This window comes from Heliconius melpomene, chromosome 1, assembly GCF_056956725.1.
Source record: "Heliconius melpomene rosina isolate 202511_hmr_F chromosome 1, ASM5695672v1, whole genome shotgun sequence".
Taxonomy (NCBI): Eukaryota; Metazoa; Arthropoda; class Insecta; order Lepidoptera; family Nymphalidae; genus Heliconius; species Heliconius melpomene.
Window position 1 is genome coordinate 12,595,386 of NC_140389.1, and position 17,568 is coordinate 12,612,953.

Sequence of the window (17,568 nt, forward strand, 5' to 3'; positions counted from 1 at the left end):
TTCCGCCGAGTTCTGGAGGCATTGCGTGTTGACTGGCGGAACTCAACGCCTCGATACCAGAGCGAACAAATAAAAATACAAATAAATATTTCATTTCCTCCAGTGGATATCGAAGCCAACCAACCGAATTTTAAAGTCACACTTTGTGCCATGACTGGCCTAAATGGTATCTAAGATATTAGAACAAATGAATGAAATGAAGTTTGTTTAGTAGAGATGGAAGATACGAGATGGATGCGGAAAGGCGTATAGCTTCCGGTAACGGGGTAAATGGTGACTTAGCTGATGGCGATTGATTGACGGCGAAGTCTCAGCACAGCAGCACATTTGGCAGTTCACAGTGCAGCATTGGTAACGACGCTGTTATACGGTAGCGAAACGTGGATTATAGAATTGAATCCACAATGAAAAGATACACAAAATGGCAGGTACTAGCGAGGATGTCACTGTGATACTGAAGAAAAACGTGTTGAGTCGTGTTGGACACGTCGAACGAATGAGTAATGAAAGAATGGGAAAAAAATATTTATCATGGACTGAGCCTCAAGGCAGGTAGAAGGAAACCTTGGTTGACCTTCGAAAACACAATATCAAAAATACTGGAGTAAGATCACGTAAAAAGCATTAGGGAGGGAATGTATTAAGAAATTGATGATAGTTCACGAGGCAATAGAGGTATGTAGAGACCACAGCGTTTGGCGCTCCGTTCTTTCTGACTACCGCTAGGGATACAGCGTCAAGTTATGTATTTAAATGTAATAAGCTGTGAAAGGCTTGACACTTTGGCTCTGCGTAGAAACGTCTCCTCACTGTGCGTTCTCTATCGCATTTTTCATGGTGAGTGTTCTGAAGAACTGTTCGACCTGTTACCTGCCGCCGAATTTTCCAACCGCACAGTACGTCACAAACTTAAATACCATCCACACCACCTGGATACGTGGCACTCCACTACTGTGCGGTTTCGTAGAAATTTCCTTCCACGCGCCACCGAACTGTGGAATGGCCTACCCGCGGCAGTGTTTCCATGTCGGTACGATATGGGTACCTTCAAAAAGCGCGTCTATCTCCACCTTAAAGGCCGGCAACGCACCTGTAGCTCCTCCGGTGCTGCACGGGGTCGTGGGCGGCGGTGATCATCATCAGGTGACCCGAACGCTCGTTTGCCTTGTCCTTCTTCCATAAAAAAAAAAAAAGATATGAAAATGTTATATCAAAAGATACATTTTACCTTTAAAATGGTCTAATTGTTGGCACGCCTAAAAACCATAATGTAGAGAACAGATGAATCTTACTTTCAAATTTCGATAAACAAAAGCCAAAACTCAAAATTTCTCAAAGCGCTAAGGTTAACGCTAAAGCAAAACGACTTACGGATACTAACGAAGTAGTACGAATTACTGATAATATATTAAAAACGCAAATTTAAAATATCTGTGAAATGTCTTTTAAATTAAAAAGTATAGTTCCATGTTCGTTTTTATCTTTATATAAATAAAATTTATACTACTTTCCTTCCTTTCCTTTCCATATATTTTTTTTTGTTCTTCGTTTTTAATTATTTATTTTAATAAAAAAAATCACGCGTTATACGTAGTGGACTATGCAACGTTGGTTTTTTTTAAAGGAAGACAAGAAGGTAAAAATTAAAACTACTCGAACAATGTCTGTAAAACAATTGCCCCAGGAACCTGAAATTTTGTCACAAGAATGGATGTTTAGCGTATCCGTGCCAAATATTGCCGCTAAGGAAAAAGTGATTCTTTCAGGAAATATAGCAGAATTAGGTGAATGGGATTACAAAAGAGCCGTTTTTCTTGAACGTGTAGGTGAGACCAACTTGTGGAGTAAGTCTATTGTTATTCCCAACATTTGTGACATATATTATCGCTATGCCATATGCTCATATAATGAAGACAGTGAAATTATTATTCGTCATTGGGAAACAAATATAAAGCCAAGAGTTATCAAGGAAAATATGCTACATCCTGTTACTGATACTTTTGGTGAATTTGATGGTAAACATTATATTTCCAGAGGTTGGCTCACCTCCCAAAGTCTTGTTCAATTTAAATTTATTAATAATCCTTTGAAATTGAAAAGTCGCTTGGTTGGACGACTTATAAATATAAAAGTGACTCCTGTGAAGCTAACATTTGGAACAGAGCCTCATATTGAAGATGCCTCTCTAAGTACAGATACTATGGATGTTGAAGTTCCAGTGGGTTCATTTGTAGAAGTAGCATCACTTGATAATGATCCAGCTATTTGTAATTTGCACCCTCAAGAACAGTTTGGCAGAGAATATAAACAGAATGATGTGTTATTAGTAAATGTCTTTACCTCAAATCCCAAAAATCTGGCCTATCTTATAGATTTTTATACATACAGCACCCGTGCTTCTGTTGAAGACCCTCCTTGTCATATAGGGTATACTTATGTTTTACCAAATATGTTTAAGCCATCAGAAGGTGCTTTAGAATTACCTGTAACCTGCAATGTTAAACACCGCCCACTCGGCACAATTAATTTTGAATATCTTATTATTCATCCAATGGAAGAAAACTTGTGTAATTTGGGTGTTTCTTATGCAAAGTATTGGGATCCATCGTGGAGAGGGCTAGAAGTTGGTCACAGAGGATTAGGTGCTAGTTTTAAAACAAAAGAGTAAGTTAATAATACACATTAAGTAACAATATTTTCTTCCTATAACATATATAACTTTTGTTTACATGCTATTTCCTGTGTTATTATAGTCTAGAATCTAGACTATATATAATGTATACTATAGAAGACCATCTAGACTCTAGTATTCATTGACTGCAACACCATCTGCTGGGTCCAATTATGTTTTAAAATTATCCAGGAGCCCATTTAAACATAACCACAAAATTTCATTCCAAAAGGTACAGCTGTATAGGGGAAGTAGGTTATTAACACACATACAAAAAAATTATAAGATATGCTAAAATATAAAAATTTAGCAGCAACACTTGTTATGTAGTGTTGCTAAAATGTCTCAAAATTTCAGGGGAAATGCCATTCGTGAAAACACAATAGCATCCCTTAAAAAGGCAGCTGCTAGTGGGGCAGACATGCTGGAATTTGATGTGCAACTCAGTAAAGACATGATACCTGTTATTTATCATGATTTTCATGTTTGTATCTCTATGAAAAGAAAAAAGGAAGTTGATTTCAGTGAAATGTTAGAATTACCAGTGAAAGACTTGACCTTGGAGCATCTGCAGAAACTTAAGGTATCATGTGACCTAGCTTTCCAGTAAACGCTGCCCATTTTATATAATTAGTTACTTGATCAAAACATTCATAAGTTATATTTATGTGCAGTTTTTTACACCAAGGTCTTCTCTTATAGATTTGCAATAAAAATGGTTGTAACTATTATAAATTATACAAGTATATTGCATTATTATTCAAAATTACATAAAGTAAATTATTTGTTGTGATATAATATTTACAGTCATTCAAAATAATAGATTTAGATTACCAAAACATCTCAATTCATGTGTAATAAATTATGTGAATATATGATAAAATATTTTTACAGGTGTATCATTTAGTAGAGGGTAGGAATCATGAAATCCTATTTTTTGATGAAGACTTAGAAGAGCATCAGCCATTTCCTACTTTAGAAGAGGTTTTCAAGAAGTTAGATGAACATGTAGGCTTTAATGTGGAGTTAAAATGGACTATGGAATTGAATGATGGAACCTTTGAACTTAACAATCCTTTTGATATGAACACATATGTTGATAAGGTTGGTTTGACCATTTACTTTAGGCAATTGCAACAGACTCCAAAGTTACTTAAAAATTTCTTATTATATTTTATTCTTATTAATGAAATTGATCAGAAGCTTACTACAATATTATTTAGCTGTAACATATATTATTTTTTCCTTTCATTGCACAATTTTGATGTAACTATCTATAGATCCATAAATACCATTTGAAATATCTATATTTGAATGCTGTCTCCAAGGAGTGAAACAGTAATATGGCAGTGAAAGTAGGTGACTTGAATGTGAATTGCCTGCTGTACACAGATAATGCAGTGCTTATTGCATCATCAGAATGTGAGTTGCAGGCATTAGTCACCACTCTGAAAGAATGGTGTGAAAATAATAGTCTAAGCCTCAATACAAATAAGACGAAGGTTCTGGTTTTTGAAAGAGATGAAGAAAGGACAGAATGCAAGATCAATATAAATGGTAAGATATATTTGGGTTGTGGTATATATGGGAAGTGTGTTCAGTAGAGATGGAAAATATGAGATGGATGTGGAAAGGCGTACTGCTGCCGGTAATAGACTTTGGGGAGCCTTAGCTGCATAGATGAGACCCAAGTGTAAGGAACTCCTTTCAAAGAGTAATAAACTGTCTGAACTTCTCTCTCTATCCATAACAATTTCGAGATTCTACTAAAGCCACTTTCGAAGTATGTTCTAGAAATGAATTGATTATAATTGTAGACAAACTGAAATCTTTTGACTGAGAAATTTCGCAGTTATACATTTCACACCTACTTCCACAAAATAACTTAACCTATTCCTGATCAGTTTATTTGTAAATTCGAAGTAATTTTTTCCTTTGTATTTATCATTTTTAGAGATATTAGTTTCCCATGGAACTGTTGACTCTAATAGGACAAAATATGTTCATAATAAAAGAAAAAAATAAATAAATCAGCTTTACACTCCGTTCACCACTTTCCGCCGAATTCTGGAGGCATTGAATGTTGAGTGGTGGAACTCAATGACGCACTTTGTCTCGACACCAGAGTGAATAAATAAAATTATAAATTTAAATAAATATTTAATTTTTTCGAGTTGGGGGAAGATTGGCCCACTTAGTATTCCATGGATTCAGTGTATGTTCATACTAATTGTTTCATATGCAGGTATTAGATGTAGTTCTAAAGCACGCAGGAGAGCGACGCGTGGTTCTGTCCTGTTTCAACCCAGATATTTGCACTATGGTTCGATATAAACAGAACAAGTACCCCGTTATGTTTTTAACAGTGGTAAGTTTTATTTTATAGATTCACACGGTATCCCGCATATAGCACGGTAGGCAGTAATAAGGAACCTTACACGAGGTACACTAGGTAGATACTTCTTTTTAACACTTTTCGCCGAATTCTTGATGCATTACCTACGTGTTCAGTGGCGGAACTCAACGCCTCGCTTTACCTTATTAACAGAGCGAACATATTAAATATTTCATACCCCCGAGCGGGAATCGAACCCACGAACTCTGCACCAAGATGCATAAGTTTAATAATGTATGTTATACAGTATTGAATATATTTCTAAGGGAATTACCGATAAATATCAACCGTATCGTGATCCACGATGCCTCTCGATACCAGCAGCAGTTCAAAGCGCCATCAGCTCCGACATCTTAGGCATTGTGGTGCACACAGAAGACTTACTTAGAGATCCAACCCAGGTAAATATATTAATAGTTTTATTATTATATTTTAATAGTGGGTACACTTTCACTTGTTTAAGATGTTGAGATTTTTAGATTAATAAGGATCAAATTAACAAAAATATGTAGAGAAAGTAAAAAAAATCTGCATCATTTTATTTTTTTGCATAATATTAACAACATTTGTTAACCTACCCAAAACACATTAGGTACATTTTTGGGAACATCAAAATAGACAACACGTTGCTTTTGTTGTGCTATTGATAAAAATATAAAATTAGATCGACGAGACGTGCAGGTACTTTATACCCCTAGCGGTTAACTTGCACTTAATATAGATCAAGAAGTGGCTCCTATTGGCCGCCGCCTTACCTCACTCACGGTCCACTTTTTTGTTCCCCTTTATTTTAAAATTACTACATTAATGTACATTTATATACCTACTAAGAAATATATCTAATACAGAATATTAATATGTTTACAATTTTAAGGTAATTGTACAAGTTGTACAAATATCGATTGTTTTGATCTTACGTTATAAATTCAAAGCCACTGACCAGTCACCACTGACCTTCAAGATAGCGTTTACGTTTATTCTATATTTATTCATACACGATTCGTGCCAGCTGATGATATTTCAGTCAATAACATTACTTGACCTCATTCGTAATGTTATTAGAGACAAAAGCAATGTTTCGAAAATTTGGCAATATGCGGAGTGTCTTAACACTAGGTTCCCTCTGTTATACGCGTGGAGCAGCGTGAAGTGGAAAAAATATAGAATTTCAAAGTAACATTAAGAAGTTGCGAATTTAAAATAATTAATAAACGAACGAAAAACAAATATTAACTGATATTCTTATATCGATCGTCGAACCTGTGACACATAATGCAGAGTTTATGCAAGTTTATTGGATGATTGATGCGAGCATTGAACTTTGGCCCGAATGATTACGTTCGTAGCTCACGATTAGACCACCACTGCTGAGTATAGTTAGTACCTACGTTAACGACGCTGACGCATTTATGCTGATGACGGTTCTTTTTATTGAGTAAATAGTAAATACACTAAGAAACATAATTATGATTATATAACACTATAGATTATTATTTATAATTATGTGAAAATATGACGTGTGTTTTACATAGTATAGTACCTACATATATTTCTATAATTTTATTTTATTTTGTAGCTTTGAAATAAAATATATATGAACGGTATTAAAATTTAAAATAACAATTGTGCAAATAGGTACTATGCTTCTGTAGATAACCGTATAAAGTTTTATATTTTGAGAAAACAAAGTAATATTAGTCTACTAGTAATGTGCAAAACGCTACCTACGGTCACGGTTAAGGTCAAACTCTTGGTTACCGTTATTATAGCTTCTTAACTTTCTATCCTTAATTTTTTTATAGTTTCATATTAACTTCATTTCATACAACCAAATATGCCAAATTAAATTAATTTGTAAAGACTTGGAAATTTGGAAGTATCCAAATAATAAATATGTTTATTCAATTTGCTGAACATTTTATTTAGAATCATTGTTGAAAGTCAAATATCCACTTTTTAACGCAATAATTATGAGCTTACAATACTTCTATATCTATATTATTAAGTACCTAACGATCATGTTCATATAATATTATGTAATAAATAATCATATTTATATTGTTTTAATACCTGATAAGGGGACAAACTTGATAAGGTTTTTAATTTATTTCTAAATAGCTTGTTTTTATCGGTGCTATTGAATGTAATGAACGAGATAAAAAAATTAGATACATACTTATTATTACATTGCATTATATTAACATCTCATTACAATCTTACAATTCTTAGAACTAACGATAAGGACTATAAGATAAATAAAAAGAAAAAAGTCTACACACATTCTAGATTTTACTATTTATATATTATATTATTTTATATATATTAAAATGATTATCTTGTAAACGTAAATGAACGTTATTCATAATACATTATTAATAGGTCATTTAAAAGGCGTTACGTGTATGGTTTCAACATTATCGACATTCTCTAATTGCGGCATTTTCGAAGAAGAAAATACTAAATGACATATTGTAATTGAACAGGAATTAATAGAGGCCAGTCGAGGGCACAAGCGTGTGACTGTAAATGCGACAGGTTGTGGGTTCGATTCCCACTGGTAACAAGGCAAATAGCGGGATTGAGTTCCGTCACTTAATGGAAAGGCGGAATGGCGGAAAGTGGGGTACTCAAATGTCTTAACACTAGTTCCCAGGTTCTCTGCCTATTTTACTCGAGTACGATACGATAGTACGATAACGAGTAAATCGTTTTTGAGTGCATATAAAATAATAATAATTATTATATTATACTAAAAACTAAAACAATATCTTTAATTTTTGTGTCTGTTTGTTTGCATTTGTGCACGCTAATCTCAGAAACGGCTTAACCGATTTAAATACAGTTTTTATTATTGTATTTTGGCAAACTTCTCTTAACATATTTTATTAATAACTGTTTTTATGTTTACATAATAACAGTTATTTAATTTACTGAAACTTTACTTTTGAATATATAGATATTCTTTAAAATAACATTGTTTTAGATTAGTAAATACATAATAGTGTAGTTCAAGCGGGCGAAGCTAGCGGGTAGTCAGTACACAAAGAAAATTGAAATTATTTGCTCGTTAACTTACACTAATATTAATATTAATTAACATTAAAAATTACCATAATTTCAGGTGAAACTAGTGACAGACGTAGGTCTAGTAATTTTCTGTTGGGGTGACGACAACAACGACAAGAACACTATTAAGAAGCTTAAAGAAATGGGCCTGCACGCTGTAATATATGACAAGCTTGATCAATACATCACCAAGGAAGTCAAGGTGTGTATTAAATATAAACTATTATTATAGCCCGACAGGGCTGTCGCGGGGTGCGGGGTGGTGGTTCGATGTGAGGGGGAAGTTCCTATAATTCAGAAAGTTCTTGTCGGACTATATAATACTAGCGGACGCGCGCAGCTTCGCTTACGTATTTAGGGGTGAATTCTAATAAACCATGAAACATGTGTTCAATGAAATATTTTTAAGATTCTAAATTTCAAATTTTATAAAAATCGGTGGCGATTTAAGAATTTTTCCATACAAACTTTCAACCCCTTATTTGCACCCTTAGGGGGTAAATTCTAGAAAACGATGAATTAAATACTTTTAAAAATCTAAATTTCAAATTTTATAAGAATCGGTGCCGATTTAAATTTTTTTCCGTACTAACTTTTAGTGAAACTGGGTGAAATAGGGGTTCTATTTCACCCCTTTAGGGTTAAAATTTTTCAAAATCCCTTCTTAGTGGATCTCCAGATTACGAAAGTAAACATCTGTCCAAATTTCGCATTTCTACCATGAGCGGTTACGGCTGTGCGTGCGTCTTACCTCAGTCAGTGAGGACAAGTCCTTTTATATATATAGATAATAATATCTAAGTTTCATACAACACAACATTGTAGTTACGATAGATTCACAATGCTTACTTGACAATTTCACTCAGTGCTTTACTTTCGTTTAGTCTTGGCTTCTGTATTACTCATGATGCCCCTATTTTACCGCAATATCTTCTTCATCGCAATGTCTTCATATGGTAGTTCCCATGCATGCGCTATTGAAATATACAATAGATCTTGTGATATAAATTGTACGTCCGTAGAAAACATTTTCTCCTTGTAAAAAGGAAATCAGCTACATTTTAAAACTTTCCTCTAACCTGGTTCCATTATAGAATTTCATATTTTGAAACATAAATATATATAAAGACAAATATAATACTTGCAAAATTACTGTGAGGAGACTGACACCAGCAAGAAATTACGAAAATCCATGAGAAATATTGTTTTTATAAAAAAAATATTATTTGTATTTTTTTTCTCTAACATAACTTCCATCATAAAATTAAACATTTTGAAACGTAAACAAATTAAGAAAGACACAGAGAACACTTAATAATTATAATAATTGTAAGAAGACTCGCAAAAGAGGCTGAACTGTTAACAATGCACAGGAGAGCATATTTCTGGTGGAGGTGCGCGAGTCGCAGCGGGAGGTGATGAAGCTGGCCGCGCTGGAGGCGCTGGGCGACGACAGCGCCACAACCCCCACCCCCTCCCACTCTGGCGACTCCGCGCGCCCCTTCCTCGACCTCGCGCTGCACCGCCACGCCGCGCCTTCCACCGTCACCTCCCTCGAGTCCCTCGCCTCCTCCGTCGACCTCGACGACCAGCCCGACGCCACGCTCAAACGTAACCGCGACCTCATCAGGTCCGTCGAGAAGGAGGCGCAAGTCAAAGGCCAACGAAACTCCTTTAAGGGCCTCTTCCCCTCCACCGACCCGATCTCCAAAACATCCCCGAAGAAATCCCGCAACTCGTAATGCATGGTAGAATATCATTAGTTTCATTGCTCAATATTAAATTCCAGTGTGTTTTATTTGTTATTAAAAATATTATTTTGTATTACTTTGGAATACCTCGATAGATAGTAATTTTTTTTTGGAAATCTTGAGAATTCGGTTAACTTATGTGTATTATATTGTATTACTTTTGTATATTTCTTAAGTGACGACATACACTTATATGTATGTTATTGTATTATATTCTACAAGCTTATATATTTTTTTTCAATAATTTTATATTAATGTAAATGATAAAATTTATCACGCATTTTATTATTTTCAAAATAAAATAGAATATCAACATTGATAATTAGTTAGACAGTTTTGTTTGCTACCAGTTACATATTTTATTAATCATATCTCTTACAAATTACTAATAACATTGGATCAGGCGCCATATTTATATTTACATAATTTAATAAAGGACAAAATAGGGTAAAAAATATATATAAATTTTATAATTTATCATTTTGTAATTTTAATCTGTGATATTTAATTCAATATTTTTGATGTTTTATGAACAACCACTGTTTTATAAAAAAATAAACATTACTATCGCCAATCCATTTTTTATTTTCTGTTTGTATTTGAATTTGACATGTCTGTGCCAAAGGATGCGACTGCAACATCTACATCTGAGTGAGCTGTTAAGGTATATTTATTTATTAATTGTAGACAATTAAAATTATACATATTCAAATTTTGCATAACTGACAGAAATGCTTAACTCAGTGTTGCTTTTACTTTGCAGTGATGTCAGTTGGTCTTGTAAACCAATGCACTGCTATTGGTAATAAGTGAGTAAATGTTCCTCCGATTTATTAACACTGTTCACAAGATGCTATGCCGTCATATCAAGGCGGTAGCTGCTTTACGTATTTAAAAAACCAAATTATGTTTTGAAAGATGAATTTTAAAGTCAATTTCTTTTTTTTATAAATATTGCTTATTACCTATTTTAATTGTATTTTTTTTTCTCTCATATGCTTAGGGTAAAATAATAATCAATTAAGAAAGCTTGGCGCTAAGACATGGCGTCCATAAGCGTCAACGGAATAAATTAATATTGTAAAGAATATTGTAATGTGCAGCAGCCAAAATTTTTGTGTAATTAATGTGCAATCAACTACTACATTTTATAATACTTATATGTATATTTTTTCTTATAACATAAAATAAAAGAATGGGTATATAATACAATTTATTTTATAGGTTAACTAAACAATACAAATGTGTATAAATTATTATTAATTGACCTTAAAAGTATTGTGAATAATGGACGGAATTTTCACATTTAAATCACAAAATTTAGAGCTGAGCTACCTCTTGTATATTTCACTTATATGCTTCCCAACATAGCTGGTAAGTAGATATTATAGTTAAAATATATATATTTTATTTAGTTAGTTTATTAATTAAATTAAATAGATTAAGATGCTTGCGCACTGTCTGATAAATTCCAATGTTGCCTAATAAATAATTAACAAATATAATGCCATCTTCGCGTTAGCCCTAACGTGAAGATGGTATCACCAAGTCAATAAAAATTGTATACTGTATAGTACAATGATAATTCATCAGACAGTGGTAAAACAAAGTTGAATCAGCTATATTTTATATTTATTGCATACAAAATATTGCAAAATAATTTTATAGGTACATAACATTTAGATTTTTTTTAATAATTAAAAATAAATCCGAAAACAATTCTTGCAATATATGTTATTTCATATTTTTAATGAGCTTTGGTTTAAAAATATAGTGTATTTGGACACTATACATTACGCTCTCCATTTCCATACTTGGTAGCATGTAAGTATTTTTGTATAATATATGAAGTTAATCGACTAGTGTTACTATATTGTAGCTTAAACGCTAAAATAATAAAAGGAAATAAATTATGCGTAAATATTATAAGTATAAATTATATAAAAGTATATATTTCTGTAAATATTGTATTGTGCTCCTTTACCATTTTTAATTATATTTATTAATATACTATGATGTAAAATTATTTTTAATCTTTTTGAGTGTACCAAAAAATACCAGAAAATCCAATAAAGTACTATTCATTTAAATAATTCCATATTACATAATTTCAACATTTTGTACATTATTATAGGTAAGAAATAAAATAAAGGAGAGAATAAGATAATTATGTTGAAAAAAGTACTTTTGTTAAATATTAATAGACATTTTTTACTTATTTAATATAAATAACATTCGTGAGAATGTATATATAATGAAAAGTTATAATATAAGAATTATATCCATGAATAGATTTTCTTAAATATCTTCAAATATTATTAATGGTCCCACATAAGGCAAACATAGTTATAACATAATATGGCTATTTGTATGCGTTTATGAACAAGGAACTTGTGCGATCTGATATATATGTATAGTTATTAAAATATTGTGATGTGCAAAATAATTTAAAAATGATATGCCATTGTTAGACGGGTTTAAGTACCTTATAGGTGTGTTTAATATAATATATGGTAACTAGTACCTACTTTTAATATTTTAAAGGAAAAAATATATTTTCCTGCTTGAATAATAAATATTTTACCTGTTTTCATAAAAATTAAGTACTTGTATATAGTCTTAGTGAATAGTGATAAAGTCAACTTACCTATATGTAAATAAATATATAATAACACATTTTATACAACTTAAATTAATACCATAATAAGATGACTACTAACATTACTAAACATCAATATTGACATTATATGGCCCCAATAACATATTTCAACACAAGTAATAGAAAGAATAAAATTTGCAACATGACATTGTAAAACAGATTTAAGAAATACGATTCTTATAAAAATGTATGGTTAATTAATTCATAATATAAATATTGGATTGGCACAGGCTCTAAAATAAATCCTAACAGGCAAACTCTTTACATTCAAAAGAAAAAGAAAACAATGCTAATAACAAATCAACAATGAAAAAGGGTAGAAGCTGAGATACTCTCAATTATTATAATATATTTTTTGTAAATTGTAAAATATATAAAAAATATAAACTATTTTAATAAAAGATATACAATGAATCTTTTTCAAAAATGGACGGAATCGGTTAATTACAGATGAACTACATCTTAATATACTTGAATACTTTGAGTAGGTAAAGTGAAAAACTTAGCTAGCCCTGCTGGCGGTTTCGTCTTGAGGTGGTCCTCTATGAACTGACAGGGGCAAACATATTTGTCGCTGTGACGACCGGGCACGGAGCTGCTAAGATTCAACCTACTTTTGACCGCCTGCGCCCCCCACCGACCCGCGTAGCGAAGATATAGAAGTGCACCTCTTTCCTGTAAGTAATATTTACTGTAATTAACAACAATTATAACCATAGTTATTTTTATAATAATATTTACTAATAATTAACATTATCTTTAGAGAGCATTTAGAAACATATGATCAATTAATATAAGATATGTGATTCTTACAAGACAGAAATGGAGTACATTCATCAATATTGTGCCTAGTTCTATATAAATGTACCTAAAGGTATATTGCCTACCCATTAAATACAAAAGGGAAGTAATAAAATTAGTCTACAAGGTACGTAGCGTGCTTAAGTAAGAAACGTAAAAGTCAAATTGAAATAGCTGACTTGCCACAGCGGCCGGTCAGTAGTGGTCACAGTACTCAGTCGAGGCCGCGCCGCCTGAGCCAGTTGTTGCAGGGCGGGCAACAGGCGCGCGTGTCTTTGGGCTCTTTGTTGCGCAATATTTCCTCGACATATTGACAGGGGCAGAGCGCATTGGGCAAGTGCCGCGGCGCCGCGGGGTTGCCCCCCTCTTCGTCTAGCGTCCAGTCGAGACGCCGACGCAAGAAGTCCTTCCCCCACCGCTGGAGATACCGGACGTACACTTGCTCTGCCATATCCTGCACATTTATATTCCTCGCTTGACACTGCCCATTACAAACACCAATCGCTACTTACTACTACCAATACAATAAACCGACACCTATATTATGTTATTTTCATTAGTATAAATAAAGTCTCAATTTAAATTACTTAACTTGGCACAAATTAATTCTTGTATAATAAAAGTAATTGGCCAAAATTAAATTAATTAAACAATTTCTAATGGATCACATTTTTATAAAAAGATAGATCTAAATCATGTTCATAGGTAAATAATATCCGTATTACCAATAGCAACATATAAAAATAGTATAATTTAATATGAAATAGACTTATCAAAAGATACTATTTGAGTTTTGTATGTCATAAAACATATATAACTATACTGATTGAGTATTTGTAATAGGGCAAACTAAACATAAAGTACATAAATATTAAATATACATATGTAGGTCCGTAATAATATTATTAAATACAGGTGTACCCTACCTTAGTGCAATGGAATATGTATATGTTCAGCGATTTTCAGTGGTTCAAGAGATTTTTAAGGAATTATGTGTTTTTGGAAAAAAAGGATTGTTGAAGGAAATACAGATAAACTGTTGGGCTTGTAGTTTTCCTCTCAATATAGCTTTATATTAGGTCTTTATAATAATTTAAAACTATTGCTATAGATCTCGTAAATAACATGTGTTAATCTTAGTCTTCTCACTAGGATCCTAGGTTCTCTCTGCCATCAGTGCTATGTGCGGGATACAGTGTGAAGCTAAAAAATCTGATAAATATAGACTATATAGCGATGTGCGATGATATTATAAAGCTTATTCTAGCTTAGGAGAGTGAATTGGGTTATGTAGTTGCATGGTAACTATAGCTAATATTAAATTTCCCTGAAAATCGCTGAAACTACAAGGGGCAAAAATGGGTAGGTACTGGGATAGGTCACTTGCTTATAGACCATGGTCTATAAGCAATTGGTCCGTCAATTGTGTTACACTTGTATATAAAAAATATAATTATAAAAAGAAAAATTCTATTAAGATTATTAAATTATTGGACTAATATAATCATGCTTTTATGTAATATAAATATATTTTTTTATTTTCATGCTATTATTTGTAACTATCAAAGTAAGACAACTACTAGCTGAAGTTAGTACAATGAAAGTATTAGATAATGTCAATTCTAATTTACCTCCTTTGACATGGGCTATTTCGTAATTTTGTTGAATTTAATTAAATTCAATGAAATTTAATTGTTAGTATTAGTATAATTATTGGGAATTTCATTTAACACACATAAAAGACGAGAATTAGTAACAACAATACTGGATTACTAGGAACAAGTAGTTTTGTTGCAAATGTGTAATATGAAACTAAAAAAAAATAGCTAATTATACTGCATTATAGCTAATTTATTATGTGGTTAAGAAGATGAGAAAAGTTTGTTAAAAACTGGGTGTAGCTATATTATTTTAAAACACTGTTAGTTATATAAAAAATCCAGCACCATTATAATTGTTAAATTCAATATTATGAGGAATAAAATGTTAGGGATATGGCGTTCATAGAAACTGATAAGCGGCACACAACTTCCACTTTACATTATAAGTTAATTGATTTCAATACATTGTAATTTTTAAATTTATTTTAAAACTGATAACTAAATACCGGATTATATGCATTTGCATATTTAAGCCATTCTTATTGCCAATAGCATATATTCTCTAAAATATAATTATCAATATATTTTCTATGTTTTTTACATACAATACCTTACAACATAGTATCTGAGTTTAATAAATAAAAATTAGTATTGTATGTATATCTACACTTATAATAAATTGTGACTGATCGATGTCTGTACATGAAATATACAAAAATTAATATCAGGGGCATTTAACAATGTAATAGAACCCAAAAAAGTGATTTTCGGCGGCTTAATTCTTTTTCACTATTACTAAGACTCTGCTGACTGTCTCTCTGTCACCAGGCTGTAATAGTTATACCATTCAAATTTTCACATGTGATGTATTTCATTTGCGGATATCCCAACAAATAATAAAAAACAAAGAAATAAATATTTAAGGGAGTTTCTATATGATAAACATAATTTCTTGACTTGTTTTTTAAACTGATAATGTTATTAGAACATGAAAATAATCCAGGTTAGTATATAAAAAAATGTGTATAAAGAAGGTGAAGCCACAAGCGGGTCCCTAGTCCTGAATAAAAAGTGAATAATTTCATACCTGTTTACGAGATAATCTTGTGGACTGGCTTCCTTGAATAACTATATCATTAGCAGAAACATCTAATCTCCGTTCCCAGCCTTGCATTATTGTTTTGCCTTCTTCACTTTCAATAAACTGATGAATGTGCGCTATGCAAGGAGCAGAGTCAAAGTAAATATAACATAAATTCACTTTGTGACATGACATTTTGCCCCTGTCATCTAGTGCTAGTAACAGTTTATGTTTGTTCAACAATTTATTAACACTTGCCAAACATTGTTCTAATCCTTTAGAAAGCTTTAACTTTATCCACATGCACAAAAAAATGGCCATTGCATTTAAAACAAGCCACAGCACTCCAAGTGAAAATAATGTAAGTCCAGTCAAACCAGAAAACAAAAGTGTAAGGAGTACAAGAAATGCAATAGTTATCCAACCAACTAACACTCGCTTATAGCAGATATTGTATAACGTAAAGCGAGTATCATTAACAAGCAGTTCCATTGCATGAACATATTCTTCAACAGTTAACTGAAAAATAAAACAACTATCACAATATTTCCTTTGTATAAAGCTTTGATAACATTTATTACATGCAATATCACAACATACAATTGGATATACTTTTTCACTTACTGTTAGACCCTGAGCCATTAATTCTTCAGGTACAAGCTCAGGACGAAATCTAGCTGCAGTTATCCATGGCCATTTTGTATTTGTAGGCAATAAAGTCACAATAACGTCACCGTTGGCTGTAATTCGAAAAATTAATTGTTTGTTTTTTAATTACGAATAGACAACTAAAATATGTATTTTATAAAATTTTAATTATCTTACTAAATCCATGTCGAACATTAATATATTCTACATTTTTCATAACAGCACTTTGCGAAGCTGGTTCAATGTTATTTTCAACGCGATCCAGATTTACATGAACAGTTTCAGTTTTAAGGACAGCCGGTCTTCCAGTATTTAAGGGCATAGAAGTATTTTCTTCTGCGATAGGTCCACTTTTTGGTTTTGAGTTTGATTCGCTAGTTTGTTGAGACTCCTCGTCAAATTTAACCCAATTTTTTCTCTGTCCATCGTTATTTACATTGCCATTTGTTTCTGGTATATTATCTTCTGATTTACTCATTTCTAATTCTTACTATAATTATGTTCCTAGGTTCAATAAAAAAGTAATAAATAACATAAAAGACGTAAGCGTACTTTGTTATTTGTCACGAGTGTCAAGTACAGACTAAATATCAACTATATATTATGTTCATGTTGTACCATAACAGATAGTTCACTACTAAGATACGATATCTAATTATAATAAAAAGTTAATTTATTTACACCTATAAATTAACTTATCGCTCTGTAAAAATAATATCATATTAGATTTTCTCTTATTTACCTATCTAACATATTTTTTTATTAATAAAAATCAGCTGTTTAACTTAATAAAATACATGGTCTTCTAGAACGCAGATGAATTATAGTAAAAGTTATTGGAATCTTTTTTAGCATTCATCTATTTATTGTGTTACTTAACTCATTTTTACTTAGG

The 17,568-nt window shown here is 32.0% G+C and overlaps 2 protein-coding genes across 5 annotated transcripts; one reads left to right on the top strand and one right to left on the bottom strand.

Moving 5' to 3' along the window:
* Nucleotides 1-1,449: 1,449 nt before the first annotated feature.
* On the top strand, nucleotides 1,450-12,564 carry LOC146541516 (glycerophosphocholine phosphodiesterase GPCPD1). 2 transcript variants are annotated; one of them, XM_085187200.1, is made up of 8 exons: nucleotides 1,450-2,664; nucleotides 3,029-3,254; nucleotides 3,566-3,775; nucleotides 4,917-5,039; nucleotides 5,333-5,467; nucleotides 8,188-8,334; nucleotides 10,509-10,547; nucleotides 10,647-11,891. In XM_085187200.1, the coding sequence occupies exons 1-7, from the start codon at nucleotides 1,601-1,603 to the stop codon at nucleotides 10,536-10,538; spliced, it is 1,935 nt and encodes a 644-aa protein (XP_085043326.1). In that variant the 5' UTR covers nucleotides 1,450-1,600; the 3' UTR covers nucleotides 10,539-10,547; nucleotides 10,647-11,891. The 2 variants fall into 2 exon arrangements, with proteins under 2 accessions (XP_085043326.1, XP_085043319.1); XM_085187193.1 differs by having other exon boundaries at nucleotides 9,506-12,564.
* Nucleotides 11,084-17,265, bottom strand: LOC146541517 (uncharacterized). 3 transcript variants are annotated; one of them, XM_085187252.1, is made up of 5 exons: nucleotides 16,851-17,265; nucleotides 16,650-16,765; nucleotides 16,032-16,544; nucleotides 13,527-13,797; nucleotides 11,084-13,217 (listed from the first exon to the last, which is right to left on the bottom strand). In XM_085187252.1, the coding sequence occupies exons 1-4, from the start codon at nucleotides 17,149-17,151 to the stop codon at nucleotides 13,558-13,560; spliced, it is 1,170 nt and encodes a 389-aa protein (XP_085043378.1). In that variant the 5' UTR covers nucleotides 17,152-17,265; the 3' UTR covers nucleotides 11,084-13,217; nucleotides 13,527-13,557. The 3 variants fall into 3 exon arrangements, with proteins under 3 accessions (XP_085043378.1, XP_085043370.1, XP_085043386.1); XM_085187244.1 differs by having other exon boundaries at nucleotides 13,523-13,797; XM_085187260.1 differs by lacking the exon at nucleotides 13,527-13,797.
* Nucleotides 17,266-17,568: the final 303 nt, after the last annotated feature.

Bases quoted from the DNA above. Each gene is read 5' to 3' on its own strand.
- LOC146541517 (XM_085187252.1), bottom strand. From the start codon at position 17,151: ATGAGTAAATCAGAAGATAATATACCAGAAACAAATGGCAATGTAAAT. The intron at 16,766-16,850 runs GTAAGATAATTA...TTCGAATTACAG, and splicing joins TAATGTTCGACATGGATTTA to CCAACGGTGACGTTATTGTG. The intron at 16,545-16,649 runs GTAAGTGAAAAA...TTTATTTTTCAG, and splicing joins TAATGGCTCAGGGTCTAACA to TTAACTGTTGAAGAATATGT.
- LOC146541516 (XM_085187193.1), top strand. From the start codon at position 1,601: ATGCAACGTTGGTTTTTTTTAAAGGAAGACAAGAAGGTAAAAATTAAA. The intron at 5,468-8,187 runs GTAAATATATTA...CCATAATTTCAG, and splicing joins TACTTAGAGATCCAACCCAG to GTGAAACTAGTGACAGACGT. The intron at 8,335-9,505 runs GTGTGTATTAAA...AACAATGCACAG, and splicing joins ACATCACCAAGGAAGTCAAG to GAGAGCATATTTCTGGTGGA.